Source organism: Littorina saxatilis, linkage group LG10 (genome assembly GCF_037325665.1).
Source record: "Littorina saxatilis isolate snail1 linkage group LG10, US_GU_Lsax_2.0, whole genome shotgun sequence".
Classification (NCBI taxonomy): Eukaryota; Metazoa; Mollusca; class Gastropoda; order Littorinimorpha; family Littorinidae; genus Littorina; species Littorina saxatilis.
The window spans coordinates 34,394,099-34,419,597 of NC_090254.1; the positions used below are offsets into that span (position 1 = coordinate 34,394,099).

At 38.5% G+C, this 25,499-nt stretch overlaps 1 protein-coding gene across 12 annotated transcripts in view; it reads left to right on the forward strand.

The window, feature by feature from the left end:
• Positions 1–25,499, forward strand: part of LOC138978661 (basement membrane-specific heparan sulfate proteoglycan core protein-like) — a 307,598-nt gene that overhangs the window by 143,432 nt on the left and 138,667 nt on the right. For 9 of the 12 annotated variants that reach the window (XM_070351439.1, XM_070351441.1, XM_070351445.1 and 6 more), the window contains 5 exons: positions 12,664–12,780; positions 14,483–14,590; positions 15,373–15,486; positions 16,049–16,156; positions 16,769–16,882. In XM_070351439.1, the coding sequence (XP_070207540.1) occupies positions 12,664–12,780; positions 14,483–14,590; positions 15,373–15,486; positions 16,049–16,156; positions 16,769–16,882 (561 nt within the window). Of the gene's footprint in view, positions 1–1,865; positions 2,164–2,666; positions 2,775–9,011; positions 9,256–12,663; positions 12,781–14,482; positions 14,591–15,372; positions 15,487–16,048; positions 16,157–16,768; positions 16,883–25,499 lie in introns of those variants that run through there. The other 3 variants (XM_070351450.1, XM_070351451.1, XM_070351449.1) reach the window with 3 other exon arrangements.

Sequence of the window (25,499 nt, forward strand, 5' to 3'; positions counted from 1 at the left end):
AGTATGATGCTTGCAGGTACATTGCGTACCTGTAAGTTTTTACCTCTGCTTTTGAATGCTGTACCGGCTATTGTTTAGTAAAAAGCAGTTCATGTGGTTCATTTTGTCTGTCTGTTTGGTGTTGTTGTTGAGTTTTTGGGATGGTTTGTGTTTGAGGATGCTGTCATTTCATTACATTTACATCAATCATGTGATTTAAGGTCTTTTCATGCTGGATATTTTTGCTTTGATCACTATTTTTGTGCCTTTGTAATGTCTCTTAAGTCTTGTTTGTTAAAGAAATCTCTTGTTATTTATAAAAGAAAGAAAAAAAGAAAGGAAATTTGGCCTCTCTCCTGTTTTCATAACAAGTTTGACAGCAAGGTTTTCATTTTCTTTTTTTTTCTCCCCAGTTATGATTCTGTTTCCTAGTGGCTCTGTCCTGTTTGTGTCAATGTTTCTCTGATAGATTTTTCCCCCCTACTCCTTCTACAGTGGAACCTGTCCATAGCGACCACCCAAAAAACAAAACAAAAGTGGTTGTTATAGACAAGTGATTGTTATAGAAAGGTGAATTGTAGAGAAAAAACACCTTATCAGGGGTCCTTTGCGGTGGTCGTAATGGGCAGGTGGTTGTAACCAAGACGTGGTCGTCAGGGCAGGTGGTTGTAACCAAGACGTGGTCGTCAGGGCAGGTTCCACTGTACTTTCAAAGATACCTTCACTCATACACACAAACGGACACACAGACACAGACACATGCAGACAGATAATGCAGACACTCAGACACACACAGACACACACACACAGACACACACACACACACACTCACTCACTCGCGCGCACACACACACACACACACACACACACACACACACACACACACACACACACACACACACACACACACACACTCACACTCACTCACTCGCACACACACACACTAACACACGCACACACACTAACACACACACACACACACACGCACACACGCACACACACACACACGCATGCATGCACATGCACACACACACACACAATTAACGTCAGTCTGTCATATAGTTTATGGCTCTTGGGAATCATACTGAGCATACCTTCATAATGTTTTTGTGTCACATATATTGTCCATTTTTGCTTCAAAAGTCTCATATTGCCTCTTTTGTCCTTGGATTTTGATGGAAAATGAAAAGTTGTGTGTATACTTGTATTATTTTAAATTTACAATGACATTTTTTAAATTTACCTTGGTAACAACCACATTAGTTTATAGTTGTGAATGATACATTAGAGAGTAGAAGGAAAAGTGTGATATTCACAAGAGATCGCTGCATCACCCTGTATTTTAAGGCAAAAAAAAAAAATAGTCTGTTTACGGTAACCCGACCGACCCTATTTTTTTCGCGCGACCCTAGACTTTTTTTTGGCATTTGGGGGGAGAAAAAAAAGAGAGAAAAAAATCACGACCTACCGACCCTATTTTTTTGGCCTATGTTACCGTAAACAGACCTTTTTTTTTTTTTGGCCTAATGCATAGTAGATTTTGCAAAAAGAGCACTCAATTAGTGAACTGTATCAGGTATAACTAGTTCAAAGCTTCTTGCAGCATGCATGATAGATATAAATATAAAAACAGATTAGTAAGGTTTTGGAATTTCAAGAAGGCTGCAAAAGCAAGCAATATTCTGGAGCTACACGTAATATGATGGAGCTAATAAATAGGTAATAAAAAAACAAAACAAGCAATGTTATTTTATATTGAGTTAATAAACAAGGAACATTTAGTGTTTGTAAACTCTTCAGAGAGTATAGTGTTGATTGAAGCAATTGCACATTTCGGAATAGTTTTCTATGAGTTTGAAATTTGTGTGGGCCTTGAATGCATGCTTCCAGCGCTAAAGATAATGGGCATGGCGTCGGTCAACGAAGGAGAAATGATTCGCGTCATTTGCAATCTGACCGGAGGAGATGTCCGAAGACATGCCATCTCGTGGCTCATCAACGGCCAAGCTTTCAACCCCTCTCGCTCCACAAACGTTGAAGTTCGAGACTTTCCTATGGCTGAGAAAGGCTTCTTCCTCAGTGAGATGTACGTACGAGGCAGCACGGTGGCTGATTCTGGAACGTACTCTTGTCGAGGGCCGGGGGAGCTTCAGTCAGATTTTGCCGTTGAAGTTGCGCGTGCAGGTGTGTGTTCAATTATAGGCTTCAACATTTGTTGATAAATAAGTAGAACTTTACACAACTCTCTGGGGAGGTTGACGGTTTATATTCATTCTAATAATGCCCTCCCAAAAGAGCTGCTGCGATGAAAGTTACAGTCACTACTTGAAATAAAAGCCGAAGATTTAAACATATATAACTAAAGTTTGGGTATGTTAGCATTTAATGTTTCAACAATAACATCAGCTCACTGGAAAATGTTATGTGTTTGATCCTAATGTTAAAAACTGCAAATATAACAATGAAAAGAATAGTTGTAGCTTTCTGCTGATTGAATGCTTGAGGACTGTACATACAAGATTCCACAGGAAAAGAAACAGAAAAGATGCAATTCAATCCACTGAATACTGTGTTTGAGCTTTTGCCAATAGAAAAAGAATAGTCTGTATCCTTAGAGCTTGCAGTAGGCAGTAGAAGAGAAAGGTTTCCATGGTAACCGTTGTACTTTTGGTGGGTGGTGCATGCAGGCTGCACCAGCGAGCAGTTCACTTGCCGGGACGGTCAGTGTATCCCCCAGCAACGACGATGCGATAGACGCAGGGACTGTCGGGATGCGTCCGACGAAGCGAACTGTCGTATGTTCACCGTAATTCTTTATCAATGTTCCACTATTCCTACAGCACTATTTCTGGTGGTCTTGGTGACGGTCGCCGTGGCTTCTTTGCTTTTGATGTCTTCACTTTTATTGTGCTTGATTTTTTTCTCCATCTTTGCTTGCCTATTATACAGTGGAACCCCCCTCAGAAGACTTAAAAAAATCTGAAAAAATCAGGTCTTAAAAAGGAGGGAGTCTTAAAAAGGACTGGGGTCTTAAAATGGGGGTAAATTTACAGAGGTTATGAACAACAAGTCTGAGAAAACAGGGTCTTAAAAGGAAGGGAGCCTTAGATTGGGGGGTCTTAAAAGGGGGTTCCACTAGCGCGCTGTACAATGTTTGTGTGTGGATATGATTAGGAAAAATATGATTTGTACAGACAATTATTAAAGCTTTGAGTTATTGGTGATTATACAGCCTTCTTTACATGTAATCATATATTTCTGGTAGGTACTTCTGTATTGGTAGTCTGTGAAAAAGTACCTATAAGTACCTATATACTTTCTTAAAACATCTCTGTTTGCAGAAAGAATCTCAATATTTATGCGATATTTTCATTGAACATCCAGTTTGTATAGAAATTATGTTGAAAAGCGCCTGTTTTTGTTTGTTTGTTTGCTTAACGCCCAGCCGACCACGAAGGGCCATATCAGGGCGGTGCTGCTTTGACATAATATAACGTGCGCCACACACAAGACAGAAGTCGCAGCACAGGCTTCATGTCTCACCCAGTCACATTATTCTGACACCGGACCAACCAGTCCTAGCACTAACCCCATAATGCCAGACGCCAGGCGGAGCAGCCACTAGATTGCCAATTTTAAAGTCTTAGGTATGACCCGGCCGGGGTTCGAACCCACGACCTCCCGATCACGGGGCGGACGCCTTTACCACTAGGCCAACCGTGCCGGTGAAAAGCGCCTGTTGAGGCAGTCCTTAATTGAGGCCGAAGTCAACTTCGCGAAGTCTTTGTGAAGTCTCTTTACCAATAACTCAGTGCTGAAGGTCCGTGTGAAGTCTCTTTACCAATAACTCAGTGCTGAAGGTCCGTGTGAAGTCTCTTTACCAATAACTCAGTGCTGAAGGTCCGTGTGGCGTCTCTTTACCAATAACTCAGTGCTGAAGGTCCGTGTGGCAAGCTTCGCAAAGTATACTTTGTGAAGTCTCTTTACCAATAACTCAGTGCTGAAGGTCCGTGTGGCGTCTCTTTACCAATAACTCAGTGCTGAAGGTCCGTGTGGCGTCTCTTTACCAATAACTCAGTGCTGAAGGTCCGTGTGAAGTCTCTTTACCAATAACTCAGTGCTGAAGGTCCGTGTGGCGTCTCTTTACCAATAACTCAGTGCTGAAGGTCCGTGTGGCGTCTCTTTACCAATAACTCAGTGCTGAAGGTCCGTGTGGCGTCTCTTTACCAATAACTCAGTGCTGAAGGTCCGTGTGGCGTCTCTTTACCAATAACTCAGTGCTGAAGGTCCGTGTGGCGTCTCTTTACCAATAACTCAGTGCTGAAGGTCCGTGTGGCCAGCTTTGCAAAGTCTTTGTGAAGTCTCTTTACCAATAACTCAGTGCTGAAGGTCCGTGTGGCAAGCTTCGCAAAGTCTTTGTGAAGTCTCTTTACCAATAACTCAGTGCTGAAGGTCCGTGTGGCCAGCTTCACAAAGTCTTTGTGAAGTCTCTTTACCAATAACTCAGTGCTGAAGGTCCGTGTGGCGTCTCTTTACCAATAACTCAGTGCTGAAGGTCCGTGTGGCCAGCTTCGCAAAGTATACTTTGCATAGTCCACTTTGCCGAGCTACGTGAGGAAAACTACAAATCTGACTGAATTTTAAATTACAAGGACCATTACTACAAGTGAGCATATAAGTATATGAGCATTAATTGAGGCTCTTAATAATGATCAAATGAATTGACTGACACTACCAAGTGCTTTATAAGTTCAACTATAGTAGTTATATTTGCGAAAAATATAAGCAAGATTTATTTATTAATTTATATGTATTTATATGCTGAAAAGTTGTCCAAATTGCTCCCTGCTGTACCAGTTACTGTACATATCACCAACCCTGGCTTCTGTGCTTGATGTGCACGCTTTCACTCCCTACATGATTAACCCCTTCACTGCCCACCCCGTGGTCATTTTCGGTTTGCCCTACGCCCATAACCGTATCTCATACGTGGGATTTGTGTCAACAACATTTCAGGACATTTCTGAAAACTAAATGGGAGGTAACCACTGTCCAAGTACTTGTAGGGGTTCTATACACAGTTCTTTCCCATAGACCGTTCGGATAATGCTGTTATACTGTGGCAGTGAAGGGGTTAAGAGAAAATAAAGGAATAAAATCTGGGTGTTATTAATGTGATGATCAAAGCCCTGCTCTCATGTGTTTCACTTGTTCGCACTAAAATGATATTGAACATTACATTCACTTTAAAGGATCTTGAGTTCTTAATATGTGAACAGTGATTCAAAAATGTAACTGAAAAACTTTACTTATGATTTCCTGTTACTTGTATAAGGGCCACAGATACAAAGCAAACATAACAGAGATTTGGATATTGTGCTTTAATTCCCGTGGGTTATAACTGAAATCTAGTCGGGCATGCTGCAATTACAGGTATATTGTTATTAGCTGTTGTTTTTCATAGAGAAAATTTTCTCACGCCAGTGAGAAACAGAAAGTCTGGTGTATTGCATGCACGCTTTATCACATATGAACCAATGAACATATCAAGTGTTTATACTTCGTGTTCTTTTTGTGTAAAGTAAGCTTTGTGTTTTGCCTTTCGCATTCAAATCAATGTGAAGATATTATGCTCTTCCACAAATAGGAAAAAACAACTTGTATATTTTGGCAGTCTGTCTTTTAGTATGATTATTTTTGAGGGATGGGAACAATTTCTTTTTCTTATGCTTCTGATGACTTTCAAGAATCAGTTCTTGCTCTCCAGCTTATCTATTTGGTTTCTTGTTTTCTTTTCACTCCTGTCAATACTATTTTTATTTTTTTTCTTCAAGTTGTTCAAATCTGTAAAAAAAAAATTACTTGACAACTTTTCTTTCTTTCTTTTTCCCTTGAAAGCAAAATTGATTGAACAACTGAGTCGTTGAATTTTAGTTTTTCGTTGTTGTGTGTATGTGTGTCATTTTTGGTTATTCCAGAGTAATCACCAAGTCTTGTTATGTTTTCTTTTTTGTCTCCATTTTTACTTTTATGCTCTTTCTTTATCATGAATGCTCTCTTAGTTCATTTCCTAATGTTTAGATGTAAAAGTATTATTGACTCTGTAGAAAACAGTGCTTGACAGATAAACTTTATTTCTCAAACTTCTGTGGCTCTTGAAGTCTCTTCCTCTACACAATTGATTGTTTTTTGCCCCAGGTTTGTGTTAGCGAGCGCGTACATGCATGTGTGCGTGTGTGTGTGTGCGTGTGTTTGAGTGCGTGCATGGGTTTGTGTATGTGATGTGGGTATTATAATGGCACACAGATTTATGCAACTTGACTGGATTAAGACTCCTTATACTGTAAATAATTTAATGCTTATTGAGATTAGTCCATTTTTTCATCAACATATTATTCATTCATTATTAATAGTCATTTTTGCAATGATTTTTGTAATTCAATGAACAGTATTCATTTGTGTGATTGCTTTTGGTATTCAAGTGATGCTTTTTCTTCTCTTGAGAATTTGCTTGCATCGGCATTCAGAAGTGGCTTTTTGTGTGCTGTGTTTTTGCAGATCAGTATCAGTACATATATATATACATGTGTCAAAGCTGATTTTGTGTGGATTTCTTTAGCATGCCGGGAGGATGAATTCACATGCCTTGACGGTTTGTGCATTGATGCACGGTTCAGATGCGACGGTCGCTTAGAGTGTGAAGATTTCAGCGATGAGGAGGATTGTCGTATGTTGGCTGCTGTTGTGAAATTGTCGTGTTGTGAACTTGTGTGTCCACAGTATTATATTAGATTTATATTTATATAGTCCACACTGTATGTGTTGTGTTGTTTCTATATCAGCTGGAAAAAGTAGGGACTGTATCAATGTTAAGAAAGGTTAACAGTTTTAGTTCATATTCATAGATACAATTGTTAAAGATTCAGAACAATATATTTGTGCCGTTTAGTTAGCAGACCTAATTTTCATTATCTCTTCACATTTGGTTTGAAACATCTTTGTCTCAATTCCTAAACATTATAACACAAGGACGGTAATATAAACAAAATCCTTATTGTCACCATCCTTGATACAGTAATTATGCAAGAAAGAATTTTCCAAGTTTGGCAAGTAGTTCTACAATGTTTTCATCAATAGTAAGGGTCTGCAGTATAATTTGTTTAGGCGATGCTGAACTGCATACAGGCCTAGGGTTACTTTTCAATAAGTTCACAGATTCTGATGGCCAATGTAAAATGATAGCTGTTGTTTTGATGCAGTGAAGATGTAGAATGCGGGCTATAAGCAGAGATACCGGCAGTCATCTATAGAATGACTCACCGAGAAGGTTATGGTTTTAGAAATAAGTGTGATTGAGACAGTTGTGAAAAGATCAGTGTTGTGAATTACTTGGTGCTTCAGTATATTCCTGTTCATTTATGTTATGGAGAGAAAGTTAGACTGCTGTAATGAGGACCAGCGTGAGTTGTAATTGTCAGGCATTATTATAAAATTATGAAACTGCGAATGTTCGTTTTTTAAGCTTAAAGTGTTTAAGAGGAACATAATCTGGGGTGGGGTAGACGTACATGTTGGTGCAGACTCAACTGGAATTACTGAAAGTTTCTATATATGAATATATACCATCGAGAAAGATGTTAATATTAATTGTAATGTAGATGAAATATAAGATACACTAGATTCAAATTCTTGTACACATGGCGCTGTGAAAGTTTTATGCTAACACATTCCTTAAAGAACTAGAAACTCACAAAGGTGTTTTGACTAAATTTGCTGTTATAGATTTTTCAGTGCTGCTAAATATGAACTATTTAAGTGAAAAAGGAAGTTGTTTGAAGATAAATGCACAGACATTACGCTGCCCTACACGCCACCAGGCGTGAAAGGCAGTAAGTAAGTAAGCACAGACATTAATTCCAAATAGTAGCACATACCTTGTGTTGTTGGTTGTTAGTCATTCATTATTTTGTTGTAGTGTGTGTGTGTGTTAGTGTGTGTGTGTGTGCATGCGCGCGTGTGTGTGTGTGTTTGTTTGACATTGTTACCTGTTGTTGTTTTTGTTGTTGTTGTACTTATTTTAGGTTTGTTTGGTGTTTTCTATGGTAAAGGTGTTTTTTTGTGCATGTGTGTTTGAGAGGGAAAGGTTATTGCATAGCCACAAGTTGTTGCACCACAGAATTTTTATTGGACCTATGTCATCTTCATATTGTTTTTACTGTTAGTCTTATTTTTCAATCATCATGTTTTTGCCTGAAGAGCATTTTAATTGCTGTGATTGTATCATGATGCATCATCCGAGTGTCTTCATTTCTGTTAAAACGTGTTATTTATCACCAGAGTGACTCATTCATTGTTTTTTCCAATAATTCCGTCAGATAAACTGTAACTTTCCCCTCATTTCTGTTGTATGTTTTGTTATTATTCTTTTTAAAGTAATGTGTATGCTGATCATTTAAAAAAATTTCATGGCATTTGTCATTTTGTATGTGGCACCTGCTGGATCAGTCTTTCAGTTCACTTTTTATGTATTAAAAGCTGCCATGTCATCCTCATGTTTAAGAAGTATAGAGGCTGATGATGTGTTCATTATACTCATATTTTGCTTTTTGGTAATTTGCTCATATCCGTTGAATATTTTGTTGGCTGTCCTCTTGCTTTTTGGTATGGCTCAAAACAGTGGAACCTCCCTTTAAAATCTGAAAACAATAAAACAAATAAAAAATTCGAAGAAAGAAGGTCTGAAAAGGGGAGTCTTAAAAAGGGAGTAAATTTGACATATGTGACCCTCCACCACGAAATGAGTCGCATCTCACCTCGCGCGGTTCTGCGCTAGGCTTAATATAAGTCCGGGGAGTGTCTGGTAACAGTGTGAGGGTCACCTTAGTCACAGGCTTATAACTCAAACAGTTTTTGCTCTTTTCTAAAACGGTTTTCACCACGGGATAGAGCATAACAAACTCTTTTAGGAACATGTAAACATATGAAAATCATGCAAAAGTGACATGCGACTCCTTCCGTGGTGGAGGGTCACATATATTATTTGCCAAACAAATTTGGAAAAAAAGGGTCTAAAAAGGGGTTCATGGTCTTAAAACTGGGGGTGTTCCACTGAACTTGGTTGGTTGCGTTGTTTGCTGATGCCCTACCGCTTGCGGGAATGTGTTTTAGCATGCAGGGAGGATGAGTTCACTTGCAGCGACGGTCTGTGCGTTGAGGCGAGCTTCAGGTGCAACGGTCGCATAGAGTGTGAAGACGGCAGTGATGAGGAGGATTGTCGTATGTGCAATAAACTTTACGCTTCCCTTGCTGTGCTGTAACATTTTTTGTCAACTGTAACCTCTTGATTATTCTTTATGACAGGCCGGCTTTTTTGTAATCATAACATATAGGCATGCTTGAGTTTTATCAATATTCCTTAGTGGTTGTTATAATTCACATACCCATAAATGGTTTGAGCTTTAAAAGAAAGTTAGTTTTTACAATACCTGAGGCTGATTTTCCCGTTCCCACAACCGTCCCATGCATAATCCAGTGGTGTTCTGACCAATTGGGTTCTCAATAATATAAGGTTCATTTCCTTCATCTGTAACTTTCCTGAAAGCAGTGCCCTAACATGGAATTTTGATGATCGCATCACGGCACCGGAATTTAATCAATCAATCAATCAATGACGCTTATATCGCGCATATTCCGTGGGTACAGTTCTAGGCGCTCTGCAGTGATGCCGTGTGAGATGAAATTTTATACGGCCAGTAGATTGCAGCCATTTCGGCGCATATTTACCTTTCACGGCCTATTATTCCAAGTCACACGGGTATAGGTAGACAATTATTAACTGTGCCTAAGCAATTTTTGCCAGGAAAGACCCTTTTGTCAATCGTGGGATCTTTAACGTGCACACCCAATGTAGTGTACACGGGGGGAGGGTTCGGACACCGAAGAGAGTCTGCACACAAAGTTGACTCTGAAATAAATTTCCGCCGAACCTGGGATCGAACTCACGCTGACAGCGGCCAACTGAATACAAATCCAGCGCGCTACCAACTGAGCTATATCCTCTTTTTCTTTTTCTACCAGCTTCCCATGCACTCCAATGGTGTTCTGACCAATTGGGTTCTCACTCATACAGCTCGCTAATGTGATGACAGTGTCCTAATAATAATATACTCATTTTATTTTATTTTGGATTTGAACTCATATCTGCTATAATTCTAAGATTGTTCTGTAAACTAACCAATATAGGATTCAAGCCGTAATATTTTTAGCCTTTGGTAGCTTTTATCTGAGGCTGATTAAAGAGTACAAGTAAACAAAGAAAGTGGCTCTGCCACAAACAAAACACACTGTACCTTTATTTGCATGGACTCTAATTACTTTGAAACAATGAAGAATTTATTCATGTTTAACTGACTGAAGAGGAACATATTTCTGCGTGATATAATTGATACAATTAAGTTATCTTGAAAAAGATCCAGAACTATCTAAGAAACCAATGGATGTAAGTGCTCTATTTCTAGATGACTTGACTGCACAACACTTAGAGTTACAATGAGGTATATGGAACCATTCTCCTGGCTCCTGAGAAAAAATAACAAGCATTAAAATGAACATGCAACTTTCATCCTCAATAAACGACGCTTGAAATAAACAAGCGGTTTTTCTTCTTTTTTGGGTGTGATCCAGAACAAGTTTAAGGATAATAAATTGAGTAATTATGAACAAACAATAATTTTGTTTATTGTCCTGTACCAGTGTGTGTATGTATACAGTTGCTAATGATTGTACGGTGATGGGAAACGACATGAACTGATGCTCATGACTGGCTTAATGGTTGTGTTCCCATTATCTTGCTTGTAATCATTTGTTCATAATGTCTGTACATGTTAGAGTTGTTTGTATATTGGTTGGTTGGTTGTTACATCAAATATTTTTCATCTTTTTGTTGTTGCTGTCATTTTAATTTTTCTGTAAGTTTGGTAGAATTGCCACACAGGTTTATAAGTGCTGTTCGCTTTTGCTTTCTTATTACAGCTATGCATTCTTTCATTTATTCATTCAAATCATTCATTCATGGTGACCCATGTAAGCTTTAAGTGTTTTGAGCCTCTGTTTTTATTGCTTTTTTTATTTTTAGAAAGAAAGGAAAACCCACTTGACCTTAACAAAGCTTAGATATACTGTACAGCAAACAAGCTGTATTAATCATGTTCTTTTCAGCAGATTATTTCATCTTTACATGAAATTGACTTGCACATTGGTGTTTTTAAAATTTGTTATAGATCACAGTCATATCTGACAGCTTCTTAATCATTGAAAAAGAAAGCACAGCACACCATATTTACTTTAATTTGATCTTTTTCCATTGGTGTTGTAAAGAATATCCCTCAGTGTTTTTCTTAATGTTTTTCCCTGAATTACCATTTTGTTTGTATTCATACAATGTATTGTTCAAGCTTGGAAAGAGGATTTAATTCCCCATGTTTTGACATATTTATGACACTGGCTATAGATGGTTAAGGTTACTTTTGCATGCTTATCAAGCCATGTATTACACACGCATATATCTATATATATCATTTCATATGGGTTTTTTAACTTTGTGTTCAACATAAGGTTTTACAATTGATATTACTATTGACGGGCGCTGTGGCGGAGTGGTAAGACGTCGGCCTCTTAATCGGAAGGTCGTGAGTTCGAATCCCGGCCGCGGCCGCCTGGTGGGTTAAGTGTGGAGATTTTTTCGATCTCCCAGGTCAACTTATGTGCAGACCTGCTAGTGGCTTATCCCCCTTCGTGTGCACACGCAAGCGCAAGACCAAGTGCGCACGGAAAAGATCCTGTAATCCATGTCAGAGTTCAGTGTGTTATAGAAACACGAAAATACCCAGCATGCTTCCCTCGAAAGCGGCGTATGGCTGCCTAAATGGCGGGGTAAAAACGGTCATACACGTAAAACTCCACTCGAGCAAAACCACGAGTGTACGTGGGAGTTTCAGCCCACGAACGCAGAAGAAGAAGAAGATATTACTATATGTGTAAATGAATTCCTTTTTATTCTCTGCAAAGTGCTAGCTGTCTTTCTTTCAGGTTTATTTGTCTTTGATTATTCTTTTCTTTTTCTTTTATTGCAGTTTTCATTTTCTTGTTTTCTTCCTGTAGTACTGTCAAACTTCTTGTTTTGTCTTTGACTTGTGTTATGAGGATCAGAGAATATTTATTGTCATGAGTTGATGTTCAAATGGAGAAGAATTTCAATGTTTAATATTGTTCAGTTAACATTATGAGAGGATTGTTATGGCAGAGATGAATTTCAGTCTTAGAGCAAAAGGATAGACACATTAAATTTGAAAGTAGTGAACTGAACAATTATAACAAAATTAATGATGAGTGTGTTCTAAAACAAAAATGTACAATAATGTGAAAGCATTTACTTAAGGTTTAAAAGAAAAAATGTTTTTCAAAAACAAAACGTAATTCTGCAACATAAAGAATTTACATATAATTATTTTCTGGAAATGTATTTAGAAACGAAGAACAGTGTTTCAGAAAAGCACTTTGAAAAGGAAAATATATCAAAGAAACCAGACAATAGAATTTAACAGAAACTAAAAAGATTGCTTCTGAGTTAGGGATGATCATCTGATTGAAGTGAAAGTAATGGTGTACCTGTGTGATACCTTGCAGCAAGAAGAACATGCAGTGCCATTGAGTTTACCTGTGAGGACGGACAGTGCGTGGACGTTCGGGCCAGATGTAATGGTGCCACAGAATGTGTTGATGGCTCCGACGAACAGGGCTGTCGTATGTGAAATTTTTATTATATTTTATTGGTTACTGTATTTTGAGTCTTTTGTAAAAAAAAAGGGGGGGGGGGGGGAGGGGTGAAAGGGAATGTGGAAGTATAGAAATATGGTAAAAAGTTTCTCTGTATGTATGCATGTGTGCAATCGTGTGTGCGTGTGTGTGTGAAATGATATGTGTAATTGCAGTCATGCTATTACATACACTTACATCCTAGCTGTAGCTTCAATGCCAGCGTGGTCACTCATGATATTAAAATGGAATGTTACAGTAACAAAAACAGAACCATAAAACATGCTAATTGTCAAGCAGCAACTAACTTATCTGGTCAAACGAAGATACATAGAATGTAGTTTAATAGCACACACACACACACACACACACACACACACACACACACACACACACACACACACACACACACACACACACACGCACGCACATACACACTCACAAATTGACAATCACATTGGGATGTTCTAGTCTGTATGCAGATGTGTGTCTTTCTTGTGTATATTTGTACCTCAGAACTTACAGGGATAAATAATATCTGACACAGCTTACACACACACACACACACACTTACACTCACATTGGAATATTCTAGTCTGTATGCACATGTGTGTCTTTCTTGTGTATATTTGTACCTCAGAGCTTACAGGGATAAACTATATGTGACACAGCTTGCACACACTCACATTGGAATATTCTAGTCTGTATGCACATGTGTGTCTGTTTTGAGCACCGGGTATATACAGGGTGACCCCCAAAAAAAGTACCCAAACAAAACGTCATAAATTGAACAAAACTAAAGCAATCTTTATAAAATTTATTTACACACACAAGTAGCCTCTGCATGATTTGCACAGAAAATGTTAGCGTTCTAGCTTGTCTTTCAGGAAAGTTATGCTCATTCTACAGAACATGCTCCAAATGGCCTCCCCCGGATTTAAATCCCCCAGATTTCTATCTTTGGGGGTTCCTGAAAGACAACGTCTACAGGAACAACCCACAGACAATCGCAGAACTCAAGCGAGCCATCACAACCATTCGCGGAATCTCGCAACAGGAGTGTGTGCGGGTGATTGATAACTTTGCGCGGCGAGTTCAAGTTTGCCTGCAGCGGAGCGGAGGCCATTTGGAGCATGTTCTGTAGAATGAGCATAACTTTCCTGAAAGACAAGCTAGAACGCTAAACAATTCATGTGCAAATCATGCAGAGGCTACCGGTGTGTGTAAATAAATTTTATGAAGATTGGGCTATTTTTTGTTCAATTTATGACGTTCTGTTTGGGTACTCTTTTGTGGGGGGTCACCCTGTATTTGTACCTTAAAGAACTTACAGGGATAAATAATATCTGACACAGCTTGCACACACATACTTACACTCACATTGTAATGTTTGCATGCTAGCACATGTGTGTCTGTCTTGAGTATATTTGTACCTCAGAATTAAGAGGGATAAATAATATCTCAGTACACAGCTTGCACACACACACTTACACTCACATTGGAATATTCTAGTCTGTATGCACACGTGTGTCTTTAATTGTACCCCAACAGAACTATAAGAGGGAAACATAATACATGACACAACTAGTGCACACACATGTGACACTCATATTGGAATATTCTAGTCTGTGTCTTTCTTGTGTATATTTTGTACCTCAGAACTTACAGGGATAAATAATATGTGACACAGCTTGCCAGGACGGAGAGTTCCAATGCAGAGACAGACAGTGCATACCTGACGCCCGCAAGTGTGACCGCAGACGTGACTGCAGAGACGGTAGTGATGAGGAGGAATGTGGTACGTTGACAATTCTATCTGCTTCCTTATTTGGGGTCAGGGCTTTCTTTTAAAGATTTCTTATGTTTGCATTTATCTTTTATTTTTAGTATAATTGTTACTTGTATGTGTTTGAAATGGAATTAAGCGTGTTATTTTGTGTGGGGAAAATGTTATACATGTACATATATAAATATATATATGTGTGTACATTGTTCCACTGGGTGAACGTTGACTCTTTATATATTCTACCCAAAGATTCTATGATGTTTTTTCTTGTGCCCTGGTCTTAACTGAAACTCCTTCCCCCTCCCCCCAATGCCTGCATGCATGAAAATTGAAGTGCATTTTTACTGCTTCTCAGTTTAGTTTATTTCCAGATCTTGTATCATTATATAGGCTGTCATGTTTCCTTGTTGCTGTTGATTGTTATTGTTGTGCTGATATCATGTTGCTACAGCATTTCAGACATGCTTGTCTTGTTTTTGCAACACTGCAGATGTGATCATTGTCAAGCTTTTGCAGTGTTTCTGCAGTGTTGATTGTTCTGTTTTTGCAGCACAGCAAATGTTATTGTCCTGTTTTAATTTGTACTGGTGCAGAATGTCCTGTTTTTGCAGCACGGCAAATGTTATTGTCCTGTTTTGGGTGTACTCAGCCCATGTAATTATTTACAGCAAATTATACACTCATTAAGATGAGATTTTGCTGTTGTGTAGGATTACATTTTTTATTTTATTTGTAGTATTCACTCTACACTGTCTCTCATTCTTGAAAAATGTTTTGATTGGTCTTGCACGCAGAAGGAGTATGTAATAGGAGGGAATTCCGTTGTAATGATGGCACCTGCGTTGACGGCCGTGTCAAGTGTGACCGCTTTGTTAATTGCCCTGACGGCTCTGATGAGTTTGATTGTGGTATGTGGTCGATTTTCAGACTCTTAATTACTCTATTTTTGTTCAGATCTTACTTTTGAGTTGTAGTGATCTACAAATGTACCTGCTTTTAGAAAGAAATTGTTAACTGTTTTGATTTGAAACAGCGCTTAATTTTGCTTATATATGGACAAACATTTGATAAGGCATATATTTTGAGAAATTTGTTGAAAGCAAGCTGTGTTTTAACGAAAATAGTTTTGTAGTTGTCAGGAGTGTTTTTCTTATGATGTGTCTATACCAGTTGTCATGTCTTTATGTGTTGACTAAATTCAACACTAAACAATATTAAGAGTTTTATATGCAGTTCTTACTTGTCTCACATGAAGATTTTGATTGTCATTTTATGAGACTAAATATAGTGATTTTTGCTTCATGACAGTGAGGTGCAGATAAAGTATCTTCTCAAAACACACTTTCCCTAACATGACAGAAATGTGTTCAAAACATGACCTATATAATTGAGGTAGAGAACAAACATTTTACTTTTACACCAGAATTTTAAGTACTGTCTCTAATGCATATGATTACGTTGCAATACCAGCATGCAATGCTGCTGAATTCCGCTGTCGGAATGGTCAGTGCGTTGCTGGTCAGCGATATTGCGATGGACGACAGGACTGTATTGATGGCAGCGATGAAGACGCATGCCGTAGGTGTACTTTTGCTCTATTAGATTTTTGCCTTATGCAGTATGATTGAGTTGCAAGATAAAGGAACGTTTGATTGAGTCAAAAGATAACGGAGAGCTAGCATTGTAGGTAGAATTTTGCGAAGAGAAGTGAAAGCTTTTGAGTGCGTTTCTAGAAAAAAATGTTGTCGTCAAATAGTCGGCCTCGTTGCAGCTTGAGTCAAAAGATAATGGAGAGCTGCTGGTAGAATTTTGCAAGTAAAAGTAAAAGCTTTTGGGGTGTTTCTGGAAAAAAGTCTTTGTCATCAAAAGGCTGACTTGTTGAACCTTATTTTTGTGCTGTGCTTCTATCCCCTTATCTCTCAGGCAGATCGTGTCTCGTTATCGTTAGAGCTTATTTAAAGGCTGAAAGAAAATTTTACGAATGCACACCTGTGGTCCTGACATTATTATGTTGAACTATTTCCATTTTTCTGGTTTTGAGTGTGGTAAAAAGAAAACGGCATTCGATAAAAAAAATCATGCAGCAAAGTTTTAAGAAAATATGATGCTGATATGGAATGACGTACATGCTCCCTTCTTATTTGCATGCTCTGATTGGCAATGCCTACTTTGCCTTATGCACATAAACAGAACCGGACTGCAGCCCTGATCAATTCCAATGTCAGAGCGGCGAATGCGTTGATCGTAGGCGCAAATGTGACGGTCGTCGAGATTGTCGCGATGGCTCTGAAGAGCAAGACTGTCGTAAGTAACGCAAGCTTCTTCGCTCGCACATGTAGCAGCCCTTGCTTGTGTTAATGCTTTGGATATTCACTTGTCCAGTTTAGAATCAATTTCTCTCTCCAGTTATATTTGTTTCCTTTTGTTTTCTTTTTCTTTCAAGAATAATTTAGACAGTTTCTTTTCGCTTGATCTAATTTCTGATTTTAATTTCTACCTGCAATTGTGGTTTTATCTTTTTTTCTGTGTCTCAAAATTGCTGTGGGAATTTCGTTTTTAAACATTTCTTGTAGTACATATTTGTGTGGGTAGTTCTCCTAGCTGTGAGGTTGACATTGTGTGTGAAAAAGTTCTCAGAATGTAGTATATTAATAGACCTTCGCTGTGTACGCTTTCTCCTTCTCTAATTCTTTCACTTTTGTTGAGAGAGCTTCTTCTAACACTTGCACTGTTTCAGTGTTTCTCTAGTTGAACATTAGTTTCACATTTCTTTTGAGTGCCACTTGCACAGAAGAATTATTCCTGTGGTAGTTTTTAAATAAGATTCTTGGCTTTGATTTATTTCTTTGACTGTTTAGTTATTCTTTCCTGTAGCTATAATCTGTATGCTAACCTTAAAATACTTTTACTTCTGTTAGAAGTAATTTTTGAGTCTTTCATATTTCTTCTTAATACTGATCAGCTATGTCGGTTCAATCTTTTTCTCGCTCTATTTGCTAATGAGTTGTTCTTTGCTACTGGTGACAAGTGGGGGTCAGCTCACACGGACACATTATTATTAAGTTTCAATACAGTCTAGAGGAGGACCTGGCCACAAATCACCCAGTACATGACAAAGAGATAGTAAAATCACCACAATCAAAGAAAATCCCAAAGCAGATAAACTACCAAAATCCTGCATTCAAAATCTATAAAAACCGAGCCAGAATCCATGAAATTTACTTTCTGTATAAAATTTGCAAATCAAATTTGTTCATGCCATCACATACTGTGCAGGTTACGCTTGACTCAAAGTAACTCCACTTACACAGAACCCTCAGAACGCAGATCATTCCCATAACTGCACCATTACTACAGGATAGGTATGAGCAAAAAATATGCATAGGTTGAGAACAAGATGCACAAACAATAACAAAATGATATTCCACAGATGACACTTTTCCAGGCTGCTGGTAGTGACTAATAATGGTGTCACAGTGTCATGCAGGTGACACCCACCTTCCTTAAAATCTCAATTTTGTAAGAACCATGTAAACCAATGATTTTTTCTTTTGTAAATCAGATAATACAGTATTTCTGCTTTATGAAAAGCTATATTTCAAGAACCAAACTGCAGATTAAAATTCTGACCAGTTTTCCCTCGATCTTTCTGTCACCAGTACTGTTGATCTATCTGTCACCAGTACTGTCGATCTATCTGTCACCAGTACTGTTGATCTATCTGTCACCAGTACTGTTGATCTATCTGTCACCAGTACTGAAGAACAACTCTGGAACAAGAGAGATAAAGTTAATCAACTTTGCAGTCTCCTTTGTGTCCTTTTCTCTCTATATTTCATTTTATAGAAACTAGAAGTCTATAATAGTCCTGTTTGTAGCAAAATGTATCGATATCTTCTTCTCTTGAAAATATAATAGAAACTGGAGGTGTGTGACTTTACTGTTGTAATTTATGCAGCATTGCACACTCTTTAAGCACTTGAATCCAAGTTGATTGTTTGTTTTCTATAATTGGCGTGTGCTTTTGATGTTGTCTTTGTAACGGTATGGTACTGGTCAATTCGGTCTGTGTATCTTCAATGAAAATGTGTACAACAGTGCAATTTTTTTTCTATCATGTTTAAATGCACACCTTAATTGGCGTGGACAAAATTGCTTGTCATCTTATGGTGAATTTCTCTCTCAAAATAACTGTTTTCTTTTTAATTGAAGTCATCAAAACGATGCAACTCGCAGCCAATGTTATCATAGTGGTTTGCTTAGTAGATGACGTTTGTAATATCATATCTAGATTTCTCTGTTTCGCTGTCATTGTACAAATTCGATTGTATCCGATGTAGATTTTTGGGCATTATGTGCCCATTTTTGTAATACAGTGGAATTTCCCCTTTAAGTCCTCCAAAAAGCTGAGAAAATCAGGTTCACAAAGGGCGGGGACGTAGCTCAGTTGGTAGTGCGCTGGCTTTGTAGCCAGTTGGTCACTTAATCAGCGTGGGTTCGATCCCCACGTTCGGCGAGATATTTATTTATCGGAGTCAACTTTGTGCAGACTCTCTTCGGTGTCCGAACACCCCCGTGTGCACACATGCGCACGAACAAGATCCCACGTTCACAGCGAAAGTCTCAGGGCTTGGAAAACACGAAGACACGCAGGCATCATCTCTCGTCTCTGATTATCATGATCGTATTTCGATACTTTGATGAGACAAACCCAATGCTGGTGTGTCGAAGAAGACAGCCACAGCGGGCTTGTTCGAATCAAAGTATCACACCATATCTTCAGTGTATTACCAATAACCTGTCCCAATATAGACCAGTTGGTCTTAGAGGACGTTAAACCCTAATAGTCAGTCAGGTTCACAAACGTCCAGGGAGTCTCAAAATGGAAGTAAATTTACAAACGTTCATAACAGAAAATCTGAAAAACTTGGCCCGTAAAATGGGGCGGGGGTCTTAAAAGACAGTTCCACTGTAAAGATCTGATTACTAAAACAGGAGATAAAAGTGTAGTTCAATGAATGAATTGGTAATTAAAAGACTTTCTAACCATGTTCCAAGGAAAATTTGGAAATCGCGTTTGATAATTGTACGACATCAACCAAAGGCATTTTTAAATTATTTTACATGCATTAGAATTAACAAAGTACATACTGTGCAGAATGTTAGTTAAGAAAAAGCTAACCTGAAGAGCACTTCCAAGTGACTGGTACTCTGCAGTTAAACGATTGTTCAGGCATAGCTAATTTAACATGTCTCTGTTGGCCATAAATGTTACTGTAATTATTATGATTGTGATCAGCGTAATGTTATATGTGTAAGTGTATCACCATGTTAAATAAAGCAGCATTTTGACGTGACTGTGGTCAGCATTTTATTGTGTAATTGTTGTCTTATTACTTGCTCTGCTCAGTCTTAACGACTGTGGTGGCCTGTGCATTGCTTATGCGTGTTCAGCAGCTTAACATTTGGGTACCGCATTTTTTGCCATTTTATCAGTGTCACTGTCAGCATTTCATCATCATAACCTGCATATATACATGAGTTTGGACAGTATTTTAACAATGATTGAGGTCAGAACTTTATCATTATGACATGCATATTCATGCATTTGGTCAGCATTTTAACACTGATTGTGGATCAGCATTTCATTATGATTGTAGTCAGCATTGGTCATCTGTGCTCATTTCAGCCACCGCACCCTCCCAAACCTGCTTACCCGGGCAGTTTGTTTGCCAAAATGAGCAGTGTATTGATGCTGGCTTTCGTTGCGATGGCCGCGTAGATTGTGCGGATAATTCGGACGAAACTAACTGTCGTAAGTAACCTGTGCGCTCTAAGGGAACCCGGAGTTAGCTGGGTATAATGGTGGCCGCCCGCTTACGCTCTGTAGTGGCGTTCCATTCACTTTGCCTGATAGTGATGCCATGGGATTGGGGCTTTCCGTTCTGATTTTGTTGTTGCTTTTTTTGTTGTTGTAGAGGCTAATTTTTCCGGTTCTAAAAGTACATTTTATTTTTTTGCATTGTGTTAAATTGACTTTAACAGTAGTTTTTGATACTCTAGCATTGCATAACAAATCTAGAATGACTGATGGTTCTCTCAGTTGCAAGGAAAGGGTTTTTTAATTTCTACTTTGAAAAGTTGCAGGTGTTTAAACAAACAACAACAAATCAAATCAAACGTTTAAAACACCAAACAAGGCACATGAGGTGTTGTTGATCATTCTGCATGGTTCCGGAACCTTCTATGTAACTTTACACCCCTCCCACTTTAATGATTCTCTCTCCCCCCCCCCACACACACACAAACACACAAGCAATTTTCTTAAGGTATGTTTGAATATTTAAGGTTGCCTTGCGCATGATTGTCCAAAGATTATAGTCTGCAAAATTGTGTTCCTTAAGAGAGAAAGGGGACAGGACTTAAGTGCTCAACTCAATCTCGAGACATCCTGCTTGCTGCCGCGTGAGCCGAGAACATTTTCCCTCTTTATCTAATCACTGCGCTGGCTGCAAAACCAGTACTGGCTGTTTTCAGACACATCAGACACAGGGTAAATTGGCATTGTTTTGCTGGTCACACCGTGGAGTTCATTAATCGTCATTTATTGCCAGCAAAATCTTGCCAGTTTTAGTCTCGTTCCCATGGTATCGCTGTCACTTTTGCCACTATGCTGAGCTTCCCTATACCTGGTTCTCTTCTGTTCGCCAACGAAGAATTAACGAGTGAGCCCTTCCGAGCTTTGGAAACTTGCCACGGATCAGTGATGCGCAGATCTGGTGCCTAGGACCATTGGTGAAGCGTGCAATTCAACTTTACATGATTCACAGAATTGCCAGCAGAACACAAGCATGAGGGTCTTCCCTGTGCTCGGTGGTCCATCTGTGATCGCAAATTCTGGAATCTTGTAAGATTTGGCACAGTGGACTGGTCGCTATGGTGATGAGAAATGTGAGGCATTTGTGGTCAAGGTCATGCACTGCTGACGCCTCAAGGACAACCCTGGAAGCAACTTAGTGATGTTGTAATTATTTCTTGATTGTCACTTTGAAAAATGTGCATAAAAATCGCTACTGTTGTTGAAAGATATGTGTCGATCAGTTCAGTTTCCACAGGCAGCAGAACTGACACTGATGACCTACAGCAAAACGGACTCTTCTTTTCAAAGATAGATTGTCAGCATTTCAGATCTACTGTCAGTGGTACATGTAGTAAACAGTGTCAACTTTAAATGAAAATATATGTCATATGATCCTGAGATGAAATTACAAAAATTCATTGGTCTTCATGCGTAATTATACTCCTTCATTAAAAAAACTCATACAAAATGAATTGAATGGCATTAAACTGGCATGTTTCTATTTGTTTGTCCTTCTTATCTAATGTAATTGTGTGCCCAGTGAATACTGGCAGTGTTTGAGTTTGGACTTCAAAGCAAAAATTCAAAAGCAAATTCACACATTCAATTTATTGGTAAATCAATCCCAGCTATAGGCGCATGTGAAAAATTGTTTGAGTTTGGACTTCAAAGCAAAATTCAAAAGCAAATTCACAAATTCAATTTATTGGTAAATCAATCCCATCAGCTATAGGCGGATGTCAAAAATTGTATTTACCTCAGATTAATCAGACCAGGAGAGTATTACTGGCCCCAGTGAGTTGCTTGTGGGGTTATGTATGACGGCTTACTTGTGCCAGAAATACATAATTGTAATTATCACGTGAAAAATAGAATTATGTGGCGAAAAGTACAATTATGTGGTGAAAATTACTCATTTGCACGTGTTAATTACTAATTTTCAGTTTTGGCTCGCTGCCTGACAGATTGCTAGAGCCAAAACTGAACATTAGTAATTTTCACGTGAAAATGAGTAATTAACATGTGAAAACGCTAACTGTCAGTGTTAATTACTAATTTTCACGTAATGATGGTAATCCCAGGTTCTGGCACTAGTAAGCCAACATAGTTATGAGAGCAATGAAGTCAATGAAAGGTGCATGCTTGCTCCACAACTCAAGGTCAGAACTATCTGAAGGAGGCAAGTTTTCACTTCATGCTGAACATGCAGACTCCTGTATTTTGATTTGTGTACATATACACATGTTGCACGTGCTTGCATCATTCTATATCTGACTTCTGTTGCTGTTAAAGAGCACATTTTGTATTCTAATTTATGCAAATTTATTTGTGTTGTTGTTGTATCAATTTAGCTTTTCATTTTTGTCTGTGCTTTTTTTGCTTTTGAATAGCTTTTGTGTTATTTTGAGTAACATTTAGTGTTTTTAGTCGGATAATAAGACAATTTAGTCAGGTTTTGTTTTTAGAGTATTTATAGAAACATGATTTTCTCTTCTTTTTGCCTTTGTGCTCTGCTTTTGTGTGAAATTGTTTTATGTACAGAAAAAAAGAGGTGTTTGCTGAGCGCATTTTTTGTATTTGCTTCTTACTTTTTCATTATCTTCTTACTTTTTCATTATCTTCTTACTTTTTCATTATCTTCTTACTTTTTCATTATCATGGTCCCAGATCAGTTCAGGTCATCTGTACAGAACATAAATCTGAAGCTTATTCACACCATTTGTATATTTCTCTAAATATTCAATATAATGTGCTAAAAAGTACTTTTGATATCAACTTTTGAGCCCTGATTGGTTCTTTCATGCATTGTTTTCTGCAGTGTCATTTAATTGCTTGTTTTCTCTTTCACTTAAGCAGTTTTTATGTTGCTTACAGCTTGCTTTTTTAAGTTCACATGTTTTTTTGTTTTTTAAACTTTTCCCTTCTATTAGTACATTGTATTGGAGAAAGTTGAGGTCTGTGAAATATGGAAGTGATTGGTTTTGTCAAATTAGTTTGCTGGGGAAAACAGACCTGCTGTCTTCTTAAGTTTTATAACATGTTTCTGAAGTCTTCTGATATTTACAGGCTGATGAATTAGTTAAAACCATTGAGAAATGGCCCTCAGAATTGTAAATCCAAAAACAAAGAGACTGCCAACGTTTCAAAATTCAGAATACAAAAACAAGAAAGGTAGGTTGATGGAACGTTTGTTATTGACAAAACAATACTATACAGGTAGGTTGATGGAACGTTTGTTATTGACAAAACAATACTATACATTGTATACTATACATCAACCTACCTTTCTTGTTTTTTTATCCTCAAAATTGTAGTTTTGTCACCATTATCATACTTGAAAGGGGTGGGGTATTAATTTGGACGCTCAGCTATATAATCTGCTGACTTATGCTTTGCATCTGACATTTATCTCCCCTTCTCCCCCCCCCCCCCCCCCTCCTCATCACCTGCCTTTTTTTCAAACAAGTTTGTCTTATCATGCACCTTGTTTACAGTGTGAATTATAAGTTGGAGTGTCTTTTTTTGTCGAGAGAAAATTTTGGTTTATATATTGGTTTGCTATAGAACATATGAACTAGATTGCATGAAATATGATTAGAATTTCAGGTGGATTCTTGTCATTTTCTTTCAATTAATATTTTTTATAATAAGTAAGTACCAAGGACTACTACAAGAAAGGACATGCATTGCCTATGTTCAGCCTCTGCTAGCAAAGGCGATCGCCTACACTATGAAAGTGCTGTTGTTTTAGTGGAATCAACAAATGATATGCCCATAATTGTTTCATACAATAGTATTACAATGTAAAAAGTCATATTAAGGGAGTAAATATGTGATACCATGCCCACAGAGCAACCTGTGGGTGTTGTGCCTGTAATAACTAATATGCTATATAACATGACTAATAGTAATAACAATAGGGGAGGAGCAGTTAACTAACCCAGAGGGGGGGGGGGTTACAACCTGGGGTCCAGGGGTCGGCAAACCCCTGGTGGGGTACAGGGCAACGCCCCGTTGGGGGGTCTGGGGGGCAAAGCCCCCCTGAAGCTGAAGAATTTTAGCTATTTTACAAACAATTTGTGGCTTATCCTTGATTTTAAACATGATGAACTGGTGTAGTAGTCCTTGGTAAGTACATTAGTGCAAGATTTTTTCTTGTTCCTGCTTTTTTAAGAATTTGATAAAAATGTTTTGTTGTTACTGCTGTTAAAGGTACGTATTTAATTAACCTTAATCTTTAATGTTTATGTTTTAAACAGGGTTTAACTTTTTCTGTCTCATCATTATAATTGTTGATAGAGATTTTAAAGGTGTGAATAATATAAACTCTGTGAAAAGATCAGAGGGAGATTTGTTCTTTTACTAGAAGCTGCTCCAAATGATAGAGTTTGATTGGTATTGACTTATGTCTTCTTCTTCTGCGTTCATGGGCTGAAACTCCCCCATGCACTTGTGTTTTTGCACGAGTGGATGTTTACGTGTATGACCATTTTCACCCCACCATTAGGCAGCCATACATGGGACTGACTTGTGTCCAAAATGAGGGTTTTTCTGTTGCCTAAGTTTTGCTAAGCGTCAAAGCAAAAACGAAACGACTTCTAATTATAATGTGAGGCAGAAAGAGTTGAACGTTTTCAGGCGGGGCGCAGTACTAGCAGGTGGCTAAAAATAAGTGTTGCCATGGTAGCATCCCATAACAGCCCCTGGGGTTGGTGTCACGTTTCAGCCGGCAGACGCCGCTGTCGCGTGTCCCAGTTTCAGTGTGGGACGGGACACTGCTTGGACAGCAGACGTCGATGTGACGGTCGTGCAGACTGTCCCGACCAATCTGACGAAGTCGGCTGTTGTGAGTAGCGCCCCCTTGCCTTCTAGGGGGCGCCTGAACAACCAGCTGAGTCGTTTCGCTTTTTCTCGGCTGGTTGTTTTTATCACCTACTCCTGCTCGGCCGGCTGGGTTTTCTTTGTTTTCTGTTTACCCATTTTGCTCGGCCGGTTGGGTTTTCTTTGTTTTCTGTTTACCCATTTTCCTGGCCGGTTGTGATGACACTTATCATTCTGCTC